Source organism: Macaca fascicularis, chromosome 5, assembly GCF_037993035.2.
Source record: "Macaca fascicularis isolate 582-1 chromosome 5, T2T-MFA8v1.1".
In the NCBI taxonomy this organism is placed as follows: Eukaryota; Metazoa; Chordata; class Mammalia; order Primates; family Cercopithecidae; genus Macaca; species Macaca fascicularis.
In genome coordinates, this window is record NC_088379.1 from 39676000 (window position 1) to 39697424 (window position 21425).

Sequence of the window (21425 nt, forward strand, 5' to 3'; positions counted from 1 at the left end):
AAATTCTGTACCCCAAAATACAAGGCATAAATATCGATAAAGCAAAAGAAGATATGTCTGGAATAAGTGACTATCTCTAAAGTTATGGGTGAATGACTTTTTTTCCTCTGAGTTTTCCAAATGTTACAAATAAACATGTATAGCTTTTATAATAGCCATAAAAAGCTTATTTTAATATTCTTGTGCCTAAAGTTAACAAATCAAGTAAGCAGATTTTAGTATCGACAGGCCTACTTTTTGTCTGTGTGTTCAAATCATTACACCTGGACCAAGAAAGTGGCATTGGGAATGGACAGGAAGGGATAGAGAGCAGAGATGCTTTAAAGGAAGACTCCAAGAGAACTTGGCCCTGACTAGTTACAGGAGATGGAGGAGAAGGACAAATTAGAGTTGATTCCAGACTCCCGAGCCACAATCACAGGGAAAATGGTGTTCCATGGCCAAAACACTGAAGTGATGGGCACAGTGAGCTGCCTGGGGTAAGGAAGGTGGCAAGTTCTCCTAGCATGTGGCTTTCATTTTCCTCATCTGACCTCCAGGGCTGACGATGAATCTTCAGAGCCTGTGAACACCAATGTGGTCCTGCGGTATGATGGGCTGATCACCTGGGATGCACCGGCCATCACCAAAAGCTCCTGTGTGGTGGATGTCACCTACTTCCCTTTTGACAACCAGCAGTGCAACCTGACTTTTGGTTCCTGGACCTACAATGGCAATCAGGTAGACATATTCAACGCCCTGGACAGCGGAGATCTCTCTGACTTCATTGAAGATGTGGAATGGGAGGTCCATGGCATGCCTGCTGTGAAGAATGTGATCTCCTATGGCTGCTGCTCTGAGCCTTACCCGGATGTCACATTCACCCTCCTTCTGAAGAGGAGGTCCTCATTCTATATTGTCAACCTCCTCATCCCATGTGTCCTCATATCTTTTCTGGCTCCTCTGAGTTTTTATCTCCCAGCAGCATCTGGAGAAAAGGTCTCCCTGGGAGTGACCATCCTGTTGGCCATGACTGTATTTCAACTAATGGTAGCAGAAATCATGCCGGCCTCAGAAAATGTCCCCCTGATAGGTGAGTTTAAGTGTCTTCCACTTCAAGCCCAGCTTTGTAGTGCCTGGGGTCATGCCTTTAAGGTTGTGTGTGTGCCTTTAAACTTGAAACAATGGAGCCAATTTCAGACTCAATACAGACTGTCTCGAATTTTTCTGGTGGTTGCAGTTAGCATCTTTCAATATAGATAAGGCTTTTGGAATCAAAACTGGTCTTATGGTCTCTGGGTTTACACAAAAGAGCAATGAAAAGCATTACACTTTAGAGCAGTGGTTCTCAAAGTGGTGGTTCCCAGATGTACAGCATTGGCATCACCTGGGAACTTATAGAAACGCAAAACCTCAGGGCCCACCCTAAGCCTACTGAATCAGACATTCTGGAGATAAGGCCCTGGCGTCCTGTTTTAACAAGCTTCTGAGTGATTCTGATGCATTTTCCGTTTAAGTCTGAAATCCACTGACTCAGAGGTTAAAACCTGATTTTGAAGTCAAAGAAACCTGCATTTGAATGCTGACTTCACTGTTCACTCCTTGATCAAACTTAGGCAAGTTACTTGTTCTCTTAGTCTCTGCTTCATCATCTGTAAAATTTGTGTGTCACTGCTTAGTGCATGCCCTGGCATATGGTAAGTACTGAGTAAACAGTGACTATTGTTATCATTTCATGTGACAAGGGCTTTCTTCTTGGGAAGAGTGGCAAACATGGCAGAAAGATGTGCTTTTTAAGCCTGACGTCTACCCTTAACAGAAAAATTTCATCTGCATTGGGTATAATAGCAGTGGAAGAGCTTATTAAAATGCAAGTTCCTACACCCGGAGAGTTTGATTTAGCAACTTGGCCAAGATTTGAGAATCTGAGATGATTCCAAAGCAGACTAAATTTTCAAAAATCTACAATAATGAAATGTCCCTCCAAGGACTGGAGTGCAGACTGAGGGTACCACCCCTGCCTCCCCTATCCTTGCCTAGCTTGTTCTGAGGGCTTTCCTATCCTCTTTAATGTCTACTTTCTGCCTCCAATACCCTTGAGATCCAACATCTCCATCTCAAGGACTTGCTATTGTAACACATGCTTACCAGAATCAAGCTAGATCTAAGTTTGAGTTCCTTAAAGTAAGCAATAAGGAGAAATTCTAGAACACCAAGGAACTTAGAGTGCAAAATCAAGAGATGTTGCCTTGCCCTTTTACTCTTTACTGAGTCCAATTACCCAATATTGAGATGATACTACAGTGGCTTCTCCATTTGGAGATATGTTCCTTTTTATGTCTCTCCTTGCAAAATACATACACACACACACACACACACACACACACACACACACACACACACACAGAGCCCTCTTTTTCAGAATTAAACACAGAAGGCTTTTCGTCCTCTAATAAAAAGGAGATGTATTGGCATTTTATTACCTCTCCTGAGGCAGAAATGATTGGCAGTGATGATCATAGCCCTGTTCGAGGAAAGATCATGGGACGGTCCCACTCTCTTCTTGGGCAGTGACATTATCTAGCAAGCTGGCACAATTTCTAAAGACAGATGTCTCACAGGAATTTCTTGTTCTGTTTTTATGAAAATATGAAATTTATATTTTTAAAATTAAATTTATATTTTAAAATTTTATTTTAATTTATTTTTATTATTTAAAAATGAAGGCTGGGCATGGTAGCTCATGCCTGTAATACTAGCACTTTGGGAGGCCGAGGCAGGCAGATCACTTGAGGTCAGGAGTTCAAGACCAGCCTGGCCAACATGGTGAGACCCTGTCTCTATAAAAAGAATTAGCTGGGCATGGTGGTGCGTGCCTGTAATCCCAGTTACTTGGGAGGCTGAGACAGGAGAATCACTTGAATCCGGGAGGTGAAGGTTGCAGTGAGCCACGATTGCACCACTGCACTCCAACCTGGGCAATAGAGTGAGACTTTGTCTCAAAATAATATATATATGTAGAAAAAAATTTAAAAATTAAAAAGATAGGGTCTCACTATGTTGGCTAGGCTGGTCTTGAACTCCTGGGCTCAAGTGATCCTCCCACCTTGACCTCCCAAAGTTACAGGTGTGAGTCACCGCAACTGGCTGAAATTTATCTTTTTAGGAAAACTGCACACAGATCTTGAGAACATTTATTTAACAATTATAATTTGTTATTCATAGCACCCATGGAATGTGTTCACAATATTACAGAAATATGCTTAGGTTTTCTGCATCAAATGTAGCCCTTGATATAGGTTTCTGGCCCATGACCTTTACCATTTTAAGAAATGTCTCATATATTAACTTAGAGTTTTTGACAAATAATAAGTAGATGATAAACATTATCAAATACTTTGTCTTCATCTATTAAGATAATAATGTGAGTTTTCTCTTTTACTCATCAATGTCGTGAATTACATCAATAAGTCTTCTGATGTTGAACTCTTTTGTATAACTGGACCAAACTCTTTTTTTATGATACATTATCCTTTTAAGACACTGTTGGATTCAGTTAGCTAATATTTTGTAGAAGTTTCTCAAATATGTCGATTAGTGAAATGGCTTTAATATTTCTTTTCTTGTCACTTTTGGAATCAGGTCAAATGGACTTCACAAAATGAACTGGGCAGTTTTCCCTCTTTTTCTATTTCTAGAACAAGTTGCATAAGATGGGAATTATTTGTTCCTTGAAAGTTTGGTAAAACTCACCTATAAATTCTTTTTGGGCCTAGAGCCTTTGGTGGGGGGATGGTGTTTGATTGATTCCTATTTCTATTAAAGTGTTCTTTATTCTTGCACTAATTTTGACACCTGACATTTTTCCAGCAGTTTCACCTAGATTATCAAATATGTTATTATACAGCTATTTTTATTTTTGTTTTTTGAGACATAGTCTAGCTCTGTTGCCCAGACTGGAGTGCAGTGGCGTAATCTCGGCTCACTGCAAGCTTTGCCTCCTGGATTCAAGTGATTGTCCTGCCTCAGCCTCCTGAGTAGCTGGGATCACAGGCACTTGCCACCACAGCCGGCTAATGTTTTTTATATTTTTAGTAGAGATGGGGTTTCACCATGTTGGCCAGGCTGGTCTCCAACTCCTGACCTCAAGTGATCCACCAGCCTCAGCCTCCCAAAGTGCTGGGATTCCCAAAGTGGTGGGATTACAGGTGTGAGCCACCGCACCCGACTACACAGTTATTTATAATATTGTACTATTTTATAAGTCTTTTCCATCTTCTCTCTCTCTTTCCCTTCCTGTATGTCTCTCTCTATCCTGTAAGTGGTCTTATCAAAGGTTTATCAATTTTATTACTTTTTCAAAACTTTGCTTTTGGTTTTGTTCATCTTCTTGGATTTTTATTCTATATTTCATAAATTTGTAGCCTTATCTTAATTGTTTCCTTCCTTAATTTCACTTTTTCATCAACATGTGCTTTATATAATCACAGTTTGAGGACTAATAGTGACACAGTCTCCTTTCTTACCCAATAGCAATTGGCTTTCATATTAATGAGGTCTGAAGACAGTTCTGAGAACTGGTCAAGTTCATTAATTGTTTGTTTGTTGAGTGTGGAAAAATTTTTCACCTCATGATCTCAGGAAATATTTCCAAACTTTTTAATTTCGAGCCAGGAACAGTGCTGAGAACTTCACATGTGTCATCTCAATTAAGCCTCCTCATATTCCTGCGAGTTAGATATTATTACTACGCCCACTTTACGACCAGTAAACTGAGGCTTAGCAGGATTATATGCCTTGCTGAAGGCCACAAGTGCAGGGAGTGATACAGCTGGGATTTGAATCCAGGAAGTCAGATTCAAAAGTCTATACTACAGCTGGGTGCGGTGGCTCACACCTGTAATCCTAGCATTTTGGGAGGCCGGGGTAGGCAGATCACTCAAGGTCAGGAGTTCGAGACCAGCCTGGCCAAGATGGCGAAACCCCCCCCCCACTAAAAATACAAAAATTAGCTGGGTGTGATGGCAGGCGCCTGTAATCCCAGCTACTTGGGAGGCTGAGGCAGGAGAGTCGCTTGAACCTGGGAGCCAGAGGTTGCAGTGAGCCGAGATTACACCACTGCACTCCAGCGTGGGCGACAGAGTGAGACTTTGTCTCAAAAAAAAAAAAAAAAAAGTCTATACTAGTAACCACTAGGGTATAACACCTCCTTAGAAAGAGTGTTTGTTTCTTTTTAAGCCAAATATAGTCATGTGCCTCATAACAATGTTTTGGTAAATGACAGACCATGTATATAACAACAGCCCCATAAGATTATAATGTCAATTTTCACTTTATCTTTTCTATGTTTAGACACACAAATAACCGTTTGATAATCATGTGTATAATTGCCTGCAGTATTCAATACAGTAACATGCTGCACAGATTTGTAGCCTCAAATCAACAGTCTATACCGTGCAATCTAGGTGTGTAGAAGGCTATACCATCTAGGTCTGTGGACATACACTCTATGATGTTCACACAACAGCAAAATCACCTAATGACTAATAACTTTCTCAGAATATATCCCTGTTGTTAAGTGACTCATGGCTGTATGAGGACCATTTTAAAGCAAATTCAGTTACAGTTGTTATTTTAATTCCAGGTAAATACTACATTGCCACGATGGCCCTAATCACAGCCTCCACTGCCTTGACCATCATGGTGATGAATATCCACTTCTGTGGGGCCGAGGCCCGGCCAGTGCCACACTGGGCCAGGGTGGTCATCCTGAAATACATGTCCAGGGTCTTGTTTGTCTATGATGTGGGTGAAAGCTGCCTCAGTCCGCACCACAGTAGAGAGCGGGACCACCTCACGAAAGTTTACAGCCAACTCCCAGAGTCTAACCCGAAAACAGCCAGGAACAAAGACCTTTCCAGAAAGAAGGGCATGAACAAACGCTTAAAGAACGACCTGGGCTGCCAGGGTGAGAACCCTCAGGAGGCCGAGAGTTACTGTGCACAGTACAAAGTGCTGACGAGGAATATTGAGTACATCGCGAAGTGCCTCAAAGACCACAAGGCCACCAATTCCAAAGGGAGTGAATGGAAGAAGGTGGCGAAAGTCATAGACCGATTCTTCATGTGGATTTTTTTCATTATGGTGCTTGTGATGACTATTTTGATCATAGCAAGAGCGGATTAGTCACAGATATTGGCTTTGCTATCTCGGTAGAAGTTAATACAATTCCCTGTGATCTATTCCAGTGTTCTCCCAAGATTTTTGTTCGTCTATAATTTAGGGGTTATGTTGTCTGTACGTTTTATTTTTAACCTCAAATCAATGTCGAAGCTATCTGCCCTGTCAAATTAAGCAGGAGATCCAAAATTTCAAGGGTAGGAAGATGGAAGAAATAGGGAAAGAGACCTTTTATAGCCCACCATAGCGGTGGGTGACTGGCCTCTAGTTTATACAATGATTCACCTCTTTGGCAGTACAGATAACAAAATACACTTTACTGGTAAAATTTAAAACAAAAAGGCAAAACAAACCAAACTCGTTTTCCCCTTAGTTCCCCTTAAACCATGCTTTAAAAAATGAAATAGTCATATATATGTTAGTGTGATTTAAGTCTCAATGGTACCTTATTCAGGCATAGTGCATTTGAAGTCATATCTCAAATAGTGGAATAAAAGCTTTTGTCCCATGTGAAGAAAGTCTAAGCATCAGCTGTTTAACGGGGAAAGAGCTTGCTTCATAATGGTGAGGTTGTATATGTTGGTTACGTTTTATATAAACCCAAAAGATGAAGTCATTCCTGCATTTACCCCTTGATTAAAATATGATAGATGAGGTTCTTCCTGTCTTGTATCAAAATAAGGTGATTAGCAAGCTGGGCTCATCCATTTATTCACTGAACTTTTCACCAAACATGGATCACGTTTTTCCTACATGTAATAAAAGCGACATGATTCACATTTTATTGGGTGTCACAGCAATTCTTATGCACAAGTCTGATCACTTGGATCCTCATAACAATTCTGTGAGTTGGGGAGGCGAGTATTACTATTCTTTCTCAGAGAAAGAAACTGTGGCTTAAAAGGCGGGTATAAGTGACCTGCCTCCTCAACATCCAACAAGGTGTAAGTGGAACTGGGACTCAGCCCTCAGCACTGGGACTCAGAGTTGGGCTACGTCTGCTAAAGTCACCCTGCTTTAGGCCATGACAAATTATGATTTAGCATAGGAGACACTGAGAGATTCTTGTTCTTAATTCTGAACTTTCTGCCCTAATTTACTTCCTGTATGTCTCAACTTCTTTCCTACTTTCAATAAAATGTGACTTCAAATCCACCCCCCATTCCCACCTAGATTAAAATGATCCAAGGCTGGGCGCAGTGGCTCACATCTATAATCCCTTTTCTTTTTTTTTTTTTTTTTTTTGAGAGGGAGTCTCACTGTCACCCAGGCTGGAGTGCAGTGGCATGACCTTGGCTCACTGCAAACTCTGCCTCCCAGGTTTAAGCAATTCTCTTGCTTCAGCCTCCCTAGTAGCTGGGACTACAGATGTGTGCCACTACACCCGGCTAATTTTTTTGGTATTTTTTGTAGAGATGGGGTTTTGCCATGTTGGCCAGGCTGGTATGGAACTTCTGGCCTCAAGCGATCTGCCCACCTTGGCCTCCCAAAGTGCTGGGATTACAGGCATGACACCATGCCCGGCCCTATAGTCTCAATATTTTGGGAGACTGAGGTGGAAGACTGCCTGAGCCAGGAGTTCCAGAGCAGCCTGGGTAACATGCGGAGAACTTGTCTCTACAAAAAAGTTAAAAATTAGCTGGGCATGGTGGCAGACAACTGTGGTACCAGCTACTTGGGAGGCTGAGGTGGGAGGATCACTTGAACCTAGGAGATTGAGGCTGCAGTGAGCTGTGATTGCACCACTACACTCCAGCCTAGGTGACACTGTGAGACATTCCTTAACTTCCAACTCGTCAACTATTCTTTTTCCAGTTAAAAACAAACAAACAAACAGAGGTGGAGAGAAAACAGGAGTCAACCTAGGAAGGGGAGGACAATGTTTGGTTTAAACATATAGACATCGTTTTTTGTTGTTGTTGTTGAGACAGAGTCTTGCTCTGTTGCCCAGGCTGGAGTGTAGTGGCATGATCTTGGCTCACTGCAACCTCTGCCTCCCAGATTCAAGCGATTCTCCTGCTTCAGCCTCCTGAGTAGCTGGGACTACAGGTGTGCACCACCACACCCGGCTAATGTTTTGTATTTTTAGTAAACATGGAGTTTCACCATATTGGCCAGGCTGGTCTCGAACTCCTGACCTCGTGATCCACCTGCCTCAGCCTCCCAAAGTGCTGGGATTACAGGTGTGAGTCAATGCTTCCGGCCGGCATTGTTTTTTAATTCTTGTGTTTACTCATTCCAGAAAACATTTATTGTGCACCGACTTACAGTTAGTGGTATGCCAGCTGCCTTGAAGGGAGCAAGTGTGAAACGTGGCTTCTACCCTCCAGTTGCTCACATGTTGCTCACAGTTCAGTGGAAGAGATACCAAGGAAATAGGCAAACATAGTCAGGTGTAAAACGTGCTATCACAGAATCACGGACAAAACACCAGGGGTACAATCATGATGAATCTGTTTGAGGGAAAGTTTCGGAAAGACTTTGCAGAGTGTAACATCAACATTTGAGTTGAAGTTTTTTGTTGTTGTTGTTGTTGTTTGCTTTTAAGAGGGAATCTTGCTCTGTCACCCAGGCTAGAGTACAATGGTGCAATCTCGGCTCACTGCAACCTCCACCTCTCAGGTTCAAGCGATTCTCCTGCCTCAGCCTCCTTAGTAGCTGGGACTACGGGCACGTGCCACCTCTCCTGGCTAATTTTTGTATTTTTGTAGCAATGAGGTTTCACCCTGTTGCCCAGGCTGGTCTCGAACTCCTGACCTCAGATGATCTGCCCACCTCGGCCTCCCAAAGTGCTGGGATACAGGCGTGAGCCTCTGTTTCCGGTCTTAAGCGGACTTTTGAAGGTTGAGTAGTAGTTTGCTAGACAAAGAAAGAAATGAGGGTAAGGATTAGAAAGGATTGGTGAAAGGAGAGTGTGAGCAGAGCTTAGAAGAACAGAAACCAGGCTGGGCGCAGTGGCTCAGCCCTGTAATCCCAGCACTTTGGGAGGCTGAGGTGGGTGGATCACCTGAGGTCAGGAGTTTGAGACCAGCCTGACCAACATGGAGAAACCCCGTATGTACTAAAAACACAAAATTAGCTGGGAGGAGTGCTTGAATCTGGGAGGCGGAGGTTGCAGTGAGCCGAGATCGCGTCATTGCACTCCAGCCTGGGCAACGAGAGCAAAACTCCATCTCAAAAAAAAAAACCAAGAAAAAAAAAAACAAAGGAAGAAACCTTGTTTAGTCACAGAATGGAATCAGACAAGTTTTTTTCTTTAATTTTATTTTGATTATAGAAGTAATGTTATCAGTTAGAGGTGTATTTGGCTGTGAATAACAGAAAACCCAATGAGCCATAACTTAAGCAAACAGAGGTTACTCATCTCACACAAAAATAAATCCAGAGCTGCAAAGCCCGGGGATCTTTCCATCTTTCCTCTCCTTCATTTGGAAGTGAAGTCCAACAGCCTGAGGCTTGGTGCTTCGTGGTCACAGAAAGGCGGTTGCATCTGTAGGCTTTGCAGCCACATTCCGAATGAAGAAAAAAGTATGGAAGTCCAAAGGGACATATCAGCCGAACTTCCCTCTTAAAAAAAATACAATAATAAAAATTTTTTAAAATTCTAGGCTGGGCGCAGTGGCTCATGCCTATAATCCCAGCAGCACTTCGGGAGGCCGAGGTGGGCAGATCAACTTTAGGTTGGGAGTTTGACACCAGCCTGTCCAACATGGCAAAACTCCATCTCTATGAAAAATACAAAAATTAGCCAGGTGTGGTGGTGGGCGCCTGTAATTCCAGCTACTCGGGAGGCTGAGACATGAGAACTGCTTGAACCCAGGAGGCGGAGGTTGCAGTGAGCTGAGATCGCGCCACCGCATTCCACTCCAGCTTCCGCGATACAGCAAGATTCTCTATCAAAATAAATAAATAAATACATAAAATAAATAAAATTCTAGAAGCAGAAGCATATCCATGACTGTCTTTTGTAACTCATTACCTAGAAATGAATCACATACAAGAAAATCTTGGAATGGTTTTACTTTCCCAAAGACAATCAATGCTATCTTTATAGGAAGGAAGGAGAGAGTACATGTTGGGTAGATAGCAAGCAGTTCCTGCCTCTGCCTCAGTTATACAGTCACACTATAGTAAGGGCAGGATATAAAAGAATAACAGACCGGGCACGGTGGCTCATGCTTGTAATCCCAGCACTTTGGGGAGTCGAGGTGGGTGGGTCACCTGAGGTCAGGAGTTCGAGACCAGCCTGACAACATGGAGAAATCCCATCTCTACTAAAAATATAAAATTAACCAGGTGTGGTGGCACATGCCTGTAATCCCAGCTACGTGGGAGGCTGAGGCAGGAAAATCACTTGAACTCAGGAAGCAGAGGTTGTGGTGAGCCGAGATTGCTCCATTGCACTCCAGCCTGGGCAATAAGAGCGAAACTCTGTCTCAAAGCAAAAACAAAAAACAAAACAAAAAAAAGAATAACAATTACTCAAATTCCACAATCATAGCAATAACAACTATTCATTTACTATTATTTTCCTTAAATCATATTTATATGTCTAGTTTATTTGCTATAATTATAATCATTATGTATTTACTATTTTGTCCAGCTATTTATATTTGTTTATTCATTTATTTATTTATTGACACAGAGTCTTGTTCTGTCGCCCAGGCTGGAGTGCAGTGGTTCTCTCTAGGCTTACTGCAAACTCTACCTCCCGGGTTCAAGCGATTCTCCTACCTCAGCCTCCCAAGTAGCTGGGATTACAGGCATGCACCACCATGCCTTGTTAATTTTGTATTTTTAGTAGAGATGGGGTTTCTCCATGTTGGTCAGACTGGTCTTGAACTCCCGACCTCAGGTGATCTGCCTGCCTTGGCCTCCCAAAGTGCTGGGATTACAGATGTGAGCCACTGCGCCCAGCCTTATTTTTATTTTTGAGTTGGGGTCTTGTTCTGTCATCCAGGCTGGAGTGCAGTAATGCAATCATGGCTCACAGAAGCCTGGACTTCCTGGACTCACGTCATCCTTCCATCTCAGCCTCCTGAGTAGCTGGAACTACATGCATGCACCACCATGCCTGGCTACTTTTTTTTTTGTATTTTATAGAGATGAGGTTTTACTATGTTGCTTAGGTTGGTCTCAAACTCCTAGGCTCAAGCAGTCCTCCCACTCAGTCTCCCAAAGTGCTGGGATTACAGGTGTGAGCCACCTGCCCAGCCAGCATTCAATTTTTAAATAATTTTTTATAGAGATGGGGTCTCACTTTGTTGCCCTGGCTGACCTCAAGTGATCCTTCCACCTTAGCCTCCCAAAGACTCTGGAATTACAAGTATGAGTTCTTCAATTTCTACTGAACCTGTGGTAGGCAGAATAGTGGTCCCCCAAAGATGTCCAAGTGCTAATGTGAAGGACTGGTGAATGTGCTAAGTTACCAGGCAATGAGGAGTTAAGGTTGCTAATCAACTGACCTTGAGGTGGGGAGATAATTTTAAATTATCCAGGTGGATAAAGATCTTTTTAAGGCCGGGCGCGGTGGCTCAAGCGTGTAATCCCAGCACTTTGGGAGGCCGAGATAGGCGGATCACGAGGTCAGGAGATCGAGACCATCCTGGCTGACACGGTGAAACCCTGTCTCTACTAAAATATACAAAAAACTAGCCGGGCGAGGTGGCGGGCGCCTGTAGTCCCAGCTACTCGGGAGGCTGAGGCTGGAGAATGGCGTGAACCCGGGAGGCGAAGCTTGCAGTGAGCTGAGATCCGGCCACTGCACTCCAGCCTGGGCGACAGAGCGAGACTCTGTCTCAAAAAAAAAAAAAAAAAAAAAGATCTTTTTAAGTAGGAAAGGGAGGCAGAAGAGAGAGAACCAAAGAGATGGTATTGTGAGAAGGACTCAGCCAATGTTGCTGACTTTGAAAAATGGAGGAAAAAAGCTATGAACCAACAGTGTGAGAAGTAGCCTCTAGAAATCGGAAAAGTCAAAGAAACAGATTGTCCTCTAGAGCCTCCAAAAGGAAAGCAGCCCTGCTGAAATCGTAATTCGAGCCCAGTGAGATCCATTCCAGACTTCTGACCCTCCTGAACTCTAAGATAACAAACGTGGGTTAAGACACTAAGTGTATGGTAATTTGTTACAGCAGCAATAGAAAACCAATTCAGTATCCAATGTGTAAGAAATAAGACTGTGGTGGCAATTAAAAGACTGTAGAGAAAAGTGGTAAGAGGCAGGGAGATCTGTTGGGATTTTTTTTTTTTTTCACCCATTTAGGGAAGTGATAATGAAGGCTTGACCCAAGACGGTGGGAATAAGAAAATGGAAAAGATTACAGATCACAAAATATTTAGGACCTAGAATAGACAGGCTAGTTGGATATGGGCTTAGGGAGAGGACAGCATTGAGAATAATGCAGACAATTGAGGTGAAGGGTAAAAGAGAACCAGGTATTGGAGGAAAGAATTCTTTGTAGGGCAACTTGAGCTGGAAATTCTCACAGGAAATCTTGGCAGAGATAGCTAGTAAGTAGTTGACCATGCATTTGAAACTGGAGAAAAGTGAAAGCTAAAATAATTTTAAAATGAAAAGTATTAAAGAGATGTTATACTCAGGTTAATTGTTAAAGTTTTTTAAGTGATTTCAGTGGGTAAGACATAGTGCTACAAACTGTGAGAAAGTCAATTGAATAAAAACACATTCCTTGCCAGAATTCTAGAAACGCACAATCAGCCTGTATCATTAACCCTTCATCTTGTTATGTGGTCATTTCTTTATTTTCATGTCTGCTTCCCCAAGTATATTCAGACCCTCTCCAGGCCTGGGACCCAGAAGCTCTGTCATTATTCTCTCAGTCATTGTGCACAATAACAGGCCTAGTACCTGATCATTAGCCAGTAAACAATTGTTAAGTGAATGACCAGGTGAAAGGAAGAGCTGTTAGAGAGTCCAACAAATCACTACAGAAATGCTGACCATGAAAAGGCTCCTATTTCATGCAACAGACTGCCTTCAAAATAACAGCAATTGAGTTGGCAACAGACTTCTCATCTGCAACTACAGAAGCCAAGTAACATGGAGTTACATCTTCAAAATGCCAAAGAAAAGTGACTGTTAACATAAAATTCAAACACCCAGCTGAACTATTCACAGTTGCAGAAAAAACGTAGACGTACAAAAAAATAACAATACTTACCTTGCCCTCACCCTTGACGCTTAATTTAAATAACTTCAACAAGACAAAAGTGAACTTAATGGAAAGAAGAAAAATAGAGAAAGCAACAATGAGAAAAACATCAATAAAGTATAATTTGTGGCAGGGTGCAGTGGCTCATGCCTGTAATCACAGAACTTTGGGAGGCCAAGGCGGGTGGATCACCTGAGGTCAGGAGTTTGAGACCAGCCTGGCCAACATGATGAAACCTTGTCTCTACTAAAAATGCAAAAGATATCCAGGAATGGTGGCACGCCACTGTAATCCCAGCTACCCGAGAGGTTGAGGTGGGAGAACTGCTTGAACCCAGGAGGCGGAGGCTGCAATGAGCTGAGATTGTGCCACTGCACTCCAGCCTGGGTGACAGAGCAAGACCCCATCTCAAATATATATATATACACACACATATACCTACTATTGCAATAATTACACTATATATATACACATATATACACACATATACATATATAGTGTAATTATTGTAATAGTATTATTAATAATAAAAAGACATGTTTCATATAAGGTAGAACAAAAACTACGTAATGGTGTGGAAATTAAGAAGAGGAAGGTAAGATGGAACCTAAACCACACTAAGGTCTTTGTCTAGATAACAAATTACTTTTTTTTTTCTTTTTTGAGATAGGGTCTTACTCTGTCACCCAGGCTGGAGTACAGTAGCGCAATCTTGGCTCACTGCAACCTCTACCACTTGGGTTCAAGAAATTCTCTTGCCTCAGCCTCCTGAGTAGCTGGGATTACAGGCGTCCGCCACTATTCCTGGCTAATTTTTGCATTTTTCCTAGAGATGGGGTTTCGGCATGTTGGCCAGGCTGGTCTTGAACTCCTGACCTCAAGTGACCTGCCTGCCTCAGCCTCCCAAAGTGCTGGGATTACAGGCATGAGCCATCGTGTCCAACCACAAATTACTTTGAATATCAGTAAAATATATCATATTTGAATAGATGCCAAAAATTTAAGGAATGGTCTTAAAAGTATAGAAATATTAGTTGTGTCTTCTAAATTGAAAAAGGAAATAAGAGGAAAAGTAAACTATTTCCAACACAAAAGAAGACAGAAAAAGGGGGAAATAAAAGAGATGCTTCATTCGACTGCTCTTAGCCATGCTTTGGTACGGAGTTCCCTGGAGAAGCAATGCAGGTAAAAATACAAACACAAAATACAAAATACTACAGCAAAGCGGGAAGGTAAATGTTGTATAGCTATTGAGGCAATCAGACTACTGTATACAAAAGTAAGTTTCAGACAGGTAAAAGACATAGATGTCAAAACAAAAGAAACAACCATAAAAGGCTTGTAAGAAAATTAGACTCTTTTTTTTGAGATGGAATTTCACTCTTGTCGCCCAGGCTGGAGTGTAATGGCACGATCTTGGTTCACTGCCACCTCTGCCTCCCGCTGGGTTCAAGCAATTCTCCTGCCTCAGCCTCCCAAGTAGCTGGGATTACAGGCATGCGCCACCAGGCCCAGCTAATTTTGTATTTTTAGTAGAGAGGGGATTTCTCCATGTTGATCAGGCTGGTCTTGAACTCCCAACCTCAGGTGATCCACCCACCTTGGCCTCCCAAAGTGCTGGGATTACAGGTGTGAGCTACCACGTCTGGCCAAAAATTAGACTTTCTAAATAAAATTCTTCACCTCCATGCATTTTAAGAAGTGGTAGCCACTATGGAAGAGGAATCAGGGCGCTGTGGAGATAAAGCAAGGAACTGCTCTGGGTTGGGTGGGCAGCCTGGGGAGAAAGTGGTGTTTCAGATGAGACCTGAGGATGAGAAGGAGCTGGCCGGGGTTGAGGTGCGTAAAGTGCCAGGTTGCAGGTAGGAGCTCAGGCTCAAGGGCAGAACAGGGCTCCTGACATTGGAGAAAGGGAAAGGAGGCCCCTGAGGCAGAGCAGTGAAATCAAATCGGTGACACAGGGGACGTAAGAGTCGAGACTGGCAAGGTGAGTAGGGCTGGGCGATCCAGAGCCTTGCGAAGTTTAAGGAAACACCAGCTACTTTGTTTATTGTCTGACTGCCGCAGTGTGCTGAGGTGTGTCCGGGTTTGTTGAAGTCCTGACCTTTGTTCTTTCTCCTTCTTTACCCTCTGTATCTCCTTTTCCGTCAGCTTAGGGCTCAGACCAGCGCTTTACCAATGCAGCCAGGGGCAAAACTGGCAAATGGACTGTCTTGGACAAACTGGAAACACAAGTTCTAGAACATCTGAAGCAATTGTGGTGAGGCCACTTGTCAAATCACCAACTCCAGAGAGCAAAGAGCTCTCTACCTATTTCTTCCTTCCTCTCAGATTACGCCTTTGAAATAGGACCTGACTGTTAAAACTTCATGAGCTTATCAATATATCCAAGCCACTCCAACCCTTAAAAAATAAAACCCCATGACGAAACCTCTTTTGCCTTGGTGTGTTTCTGTCTCTCTACTCTTCTCAGTCAAGGTTCCCTCCTAGATCATTCAGGGTTCCAGCAGGATACAGATGGTGTGTTCATATGAAGATAATTTGAGAAAGGTGTAATAAAGGACTGTCTGCGAAGGTGTGGGCAGGTTGCGGAGAAACACCAGGGGTGGTAGAAAATCCCAGGCCTAGCAAAGCAGAGCTGTTACCACTCTAGGCCTGAGAGGAGGTGGGAGGAGTGGTTACCTGGACCCAGGAGGAGAGTCATGACCTCTGGTTGAGCAAATGTGGCAGACGCCTTAGGGAAGGAGTTGGGGGATATATGTATATCCCCATCTCACCCTCCTTCCCTCCAGTCTCCTCCTAGGGCTCACTGTTGGCCAAACTCAACAGCCATGGGAATCTGTTGGTGCTGCCTGTGTGCCCAGGACAGATAGCAGAGCGGCAAAGCATTTAGTGTGAATCTGGAGGGACAAAAGGGAGACATCTGGCACATTCCCTCATTCTTTGTCCTCACTCTGTGTTTAAAACCTGATTTATTTTCTCCACAGTCAACTGGAACTGCTCTGACCAAGTTCACCACGGACTTGGTAACTGCAAATCCACTGGGTACCTCTGAGGCCTCTCTGCTGCCTTCAGCACAGCTGACTGCTTTCTCTTTCCTGAAACACTTCTGTCTTATCTTCTGTGTTACCCCTTCCCCCGCTTTTTTTTTGTCTGAGACAGAGTCTCACTCTGTCACCCAGGCTGGAGTGCAGTGATGCGATCTTGGCTCACTGCAACCTCCGCCTCTTGGGTTCAAGCAATTCTCCTGCCTCAGCCTCCCGAGTAGCTGGGATTACAGGTGCCCGCCACCATGTCTGGCTAATTTTTGTATTTTTAGTAGAGATGGGGTTTCACCATGTTGGCCAGGATGGTCTCGAATTCTTGACCTCAGGTGTTCTACCCACCTCTGCCACCGAGGAGGAATAGGCAGGAACCACTGCGCCTGGCCTGTGTTACTCCTTTCTGCTTCTTCAGTGGCACGTTCTCAGAACCCCTGGCTGGCTTCGACTCCTTCTCTTCTGGTCAAGATTGGTGTCCCTCCGTGTTGCATCCTCAGCTCTGATGATTACGTATGTCCTGAAGGTTCTCAAAACCATTTGTCCAATCTTGAACTCCCCTTAGCTCCAAACCCAATAGAATCTTCATGTTCTCTGAGTATCTCTACTTGAATGTCTCACAGGCCTTCAAACCCAACACATCCCAAACTAAGTTTGTTATCTATATTGCCACCCAGGTCTCCTTCTCCTCCTGTGTTTTCCGTGTCATTTAGCTGTATTACTGTCACCTCCATCAACCAGGCTAGAAATCGGGTAGTCTTCCTAGATTTTTATCTAACCTAAAATCAAACCTCTCACCAATCCTGACAATTCTACTTGTTAAGAAGTTTTCAAATCTGTCCACTTTTGTCTCTGACAATTGCCTCATTCTAGATCTTTATCCTCTTTGCCTGGCCTGTTGGAGCCCCCAGCCTAACTGGGCCTCCAGCTGCCTCCCCCTTGACTCCATCCTAGTCACCGTTGCCAAACTGATCTTGTGACTCTTTTGCCTAAAACTTTTAAATGGCTAAATACCTACAGGATGAAATCCAACTTCCTTAATATGATATAGCAGAGATTAAAAATGTGTGTGTGTTTTCTTTTCTGCTGTTCTAGGATGCCTTTGCGTATTTCACTCCCTGTTCACCCCAGGAGTGTAAATCACGTTCTTGGCTTAGAGAGTAATCACACTTCAACCTCTTTCAGGTGAAGTAATCAGACCTGTTCTGTTGCAAGGGTCTGAGGCGCCCCGAGAGCAGTCAGCATCTTCAGCATGGAAGGGGGTATGGAAATAAGAACTTCGGTGTTTAATGGTTTAGAAAGGAGAAGCAAAGCTGACTTGCCTCTCTGGGCATGTGACTCAACTCCTGCTGAGCTGGACATGGACCTTCACCTGAGGCCCTAAGCCTTGAGGTTTATATGGAAAGATGAATACCAAATGCCAATAGCCTAGAAAAATATGCAAAAGAAGGCTGCGAGGAGTTCTTGCTTGAGAGGAAACTGGAGGTCATGGTAAGCGAATCAAGTTGGGACTGGGCTAGGAATAGACTCACCATCACCATCAAAATAAAAAAGAAAGAAAGAAAAGAAAAAAAGCGAAAAAAACAGTGGAAATGAATAGAGAAAATAGAGAATCCAGAAATGGCTCACAGCGCATGTGAGAATTTAATATATGGCCATGGGAGTAGCTGAAATCAGTGAGGAAAGGCTATCTATTACAAAATAAAATAATTTCAGGCCCCTGTTTTATATAAGATATAAAAATTAATTCAAGATAGATCAAAACTGAAATGTAAAAAACAAAATAATAATATATAAATTCTATGAGAAAATCTAGGAGACTACATGTAAGAGGCAGAGGAGTTTCCCTTATCAAATACCAGAAACCAGACACTATTAAAAAAAGAGATAGACATATTTGACTACATGAAACCCCAAAATATCATGTGACAAAAGATATAATTAAAAATGATCAGTTGGGTCTGGTGGCTCACACCTGTAATCCCAGCAATTTGGGAGGCTGAGGTGGGAGGATCATTTGAGGCCAGGAGTTTGAGACCAGCCTGGCCAACATGGTGAGACCCTGTCTCTTTAAAAAAAAAAAAAAGTCAACGAAAAAGTCAAATGAAAATTGATAGACTTAAATATACCATAAATACTGGTAATATTCAAAACACTCCTACAAACTGATCCAAAAGAGTAAACAACCTCATCAAGAATAATTAGCAAACATTATAAAAAGGTAGTTCACAATGAGGCAAAGGTTCATGCCTGTAATCACGGCACTTCGGGAGGCTGAGGTGGAAGAATCACTTGAGGCCAGTAGTTCAAGACCAGTCTGGGCAACATAGTGAAACCTCGTCTCTACAAAAAAATTTTAAAAAGTTAGCTGGGCATGGTGGCACATGCCTGTAGTTCCAATCACTTGAGCCCTGGAGTTCAAGATTACAGTGAGCTATGACGGCACTACTGCACTCCAGCCTGGGTGACAGAGTGAGACCCTGTTTCTAAAAAATAATAATAATAAAAGAAAAAAATTAAAGAATTGGAAAAATTCATCTTTTGACTAGGCACGTTGGCTCATGCCTATAATTCCAGCACTTCGGGAGGCCGAGGTGGGTGGATCACCTGAGGTGAGTAGTTCGAGACCAGCCTGGCCAACATGGCGAAACCCCAGGCTACTAAAAATACAAAAATTAGTTGGGCGTGGTGGCGTACTCCTGTAGTCCCAGCTACTCAGGAGACTGAGGCAGGAGAATCTCTTGAACCTGAGAGGTAGAGGTTGCAGTGAGTCGAGATTGGGTTATTGCAGTCCAGCCTGGGTGACAGTGAGACTCTGTCTTTAAAAAAAAAAAAATTATCTTTTTCCACAAAGCTTCTCCTGTATACTTCCAGTGTGTTAGTTACCCCCTCCTTTGCATTGTCTCTAAAGTGTGGACAGAGTTGTATATTCACACTTACGACACACTAAAAATCTGTAATTTAAAAATGTCCACAGCTGTGCTTTGTAGATTGTGGCCACTGTGATGACAGGAATTGTGTCTTATTTATCTTCACATTCCATCATCACGGTGGACATTGTCCAAAGGCTGCAGCAACCAAGTACCACAAACAAAGTGGCTCGAAACAACTGAAACATATTGCTGCACAGTTCTAGAGGCTAGAAATCCAAAATGAAGTTGTTGGGAGGGACGTGTTCTCTCTAAAGGTTCCAGGGGAGAATCCCTCCTTGCCTTTTCCAGCTTCCAGGGGACGCCTGAAATCCTTGGTGTTCCTCCACATTCTAATCTCTGCCTCTGTCTCCACATGCGGTTTCCCTGTGTGTATCTCTCTATGTGTTCAAATCTCTCTCTTCTCATAAGTCTGTATATTTCTACCAGTCAAGATTGACTAAGCTTCATTTCCTACAGTTTGGTTAACGAAAACAATCGCCATGTGGAATGTTACTTTTTGAACTGAAGGTGCTTCTCTGGTCTGCTGGGTCCCCTAGACGTAGTGCCTCTTCCCTGATTTGAGAATGTGTGTTCTAGTCCTGAATAATCCTAATTAGGATTGAATAAGGCCCACCCTAATGCAGCATGACCTCATTTTAACTTGAATACACCTGCAAATTTAAGGTCAGGCACGGTGGCTCATACCTGCAATTCCAGCAATTTGAGAGGCCGAGGTGGGTGGATTGCTTGAGCCCAGGGGTGTGAGACCAGTCTGGGCAACATGGCAAAACCCTGTCTCTACAAAAAATACAAAGGCCGGGCGTGGTGGCTCACGCCTGTAATCCCAACACTTTGGGAAACCGAGGTGGGCGGATCATGAGGTCAGGAGTTCAAGATCATCCTGGCTAACATGGTGAAACCCCATCTCTACTAAAAGTACAAAAAAAAAAAAAAAGAAAAATTAGCCCGGTGTGGAGAATGGCGTGAACCCGGGAGGAGGAGCTTGCAGTGAGCCGAGATCGGGCCACTGCACTCCAGTCTGGGCGACAGAGCGAGACTCCATCTCAAAAAAAAAAAAAAAAAAAAAGACCAAAAATCAGCGGGACGTGATGGCACGTGCCTGTAGTCCCAGACACCTGGGATGCTGAGGTGGGAGGATCCCCTAAGTCTGGGGAGCATGATGCTGCAATGAGCCATGCTTGTGCCACTGCACTCCAGCATTGAGTGACAGAGGGAAACCCTGTCTCAAAAAAAAAAAAAAAGAAAAAAGAAAAATTTATAGAACTTGTAACAAGCTATAAAATTTTAGTGATCTAAGAGAAAGTATACTAAAAGCAAAATGGACACCAATTATGTAGCCAACAATTCATATCAATTACAGGGAGTGAAGTAATAATAATAAAATAAGTAGGCTGGGCCTGGTGGCTCACGCCTGTAATCCTAGCACTTTGGGAGGCCGAGGCGAGTGTATCACCTGAGGTCAGGAGTTTGCAACGAGTCTGGACAACATGGTGAAACCCCATCTCCACTAAAAATACAAAAAATTAGCTGGGCATGGTGGTGGGCACCTGTAATCCCAGTTACTTGGGAGGTTGAGGCAGGAGAATTGCTTGAAGCCAGGAGGTGGAGGTTGAGGTGAGCTGAGATCATGCCACGGCACTCCAGGCTGGGTGACAGACTGAGACTCTGTCTCGAAAAATATATATAGATAATAAAATAAAGTAAAATATAATAAAATAAGTAAATATGGGAGTTATGAGAGATGAAATAGAAGATCTCATTTCTTTTTACGTTTCCTTATCCAGATTACGGAAACTCAAATAAAATAAAATTCTCGCTTTACACAGTTTGTACCTTAATTGCATTTAGAAATAAATGACGCACCACAGGTTGAAAGTGCAAAGATTAGGATTATTCAGGACTAGAACACACATTCTCAAACCATGGAAGGGTCACTATGTCTAGGGGACCCAGCAGACCAGAGAAGTGCCTTTGATTCAAAAAATAAATTCTACATTAACCAAACTGCAGCAAATGAAGCTGCAGCAATCTTGACTGGTAGGAATATATAGACTTTAGTGTGAGAAAGCTTTGAAGGGGACTTGAGTTTTTAAAAAATTGAGAAACTCTAGTCAGGAAGAAGA

The 21425-nt window shown here is 43.0% G+C and overlaps 1 protein-coding gene across 7 annotated transcripts in view; it reads left to right on the forward strand.

Moving 5' to 3' along the window:
• Positions 1–6943, forward strand: part of CHRNA9 (cholinergic receptor nicotinic alpha 9 subunit) — a 113553-nt gene extending 106610 nt beyond the window's left edge. For all 7 annotated transcript variants that reach the window (XM_065544896.1, XM_065544897.1, XM_065544898.1 and 4 more), the window contains 2 exons: positions 540–1072; positions 5624–6943. In XM_065544896.1, coding sequence (XP_065400968.1) covers positions 540–1072; positions 5624–6165 — 1075 coding nt within the window. In that variant the 3' untranslated portion in view covers positions 6166–6943. The remainder of the gene's footprint in view (positions 1–539; positions 1073–5623) is intronic.
• Positions 6944–21425: the final 14482 nt, after the last annotated feature.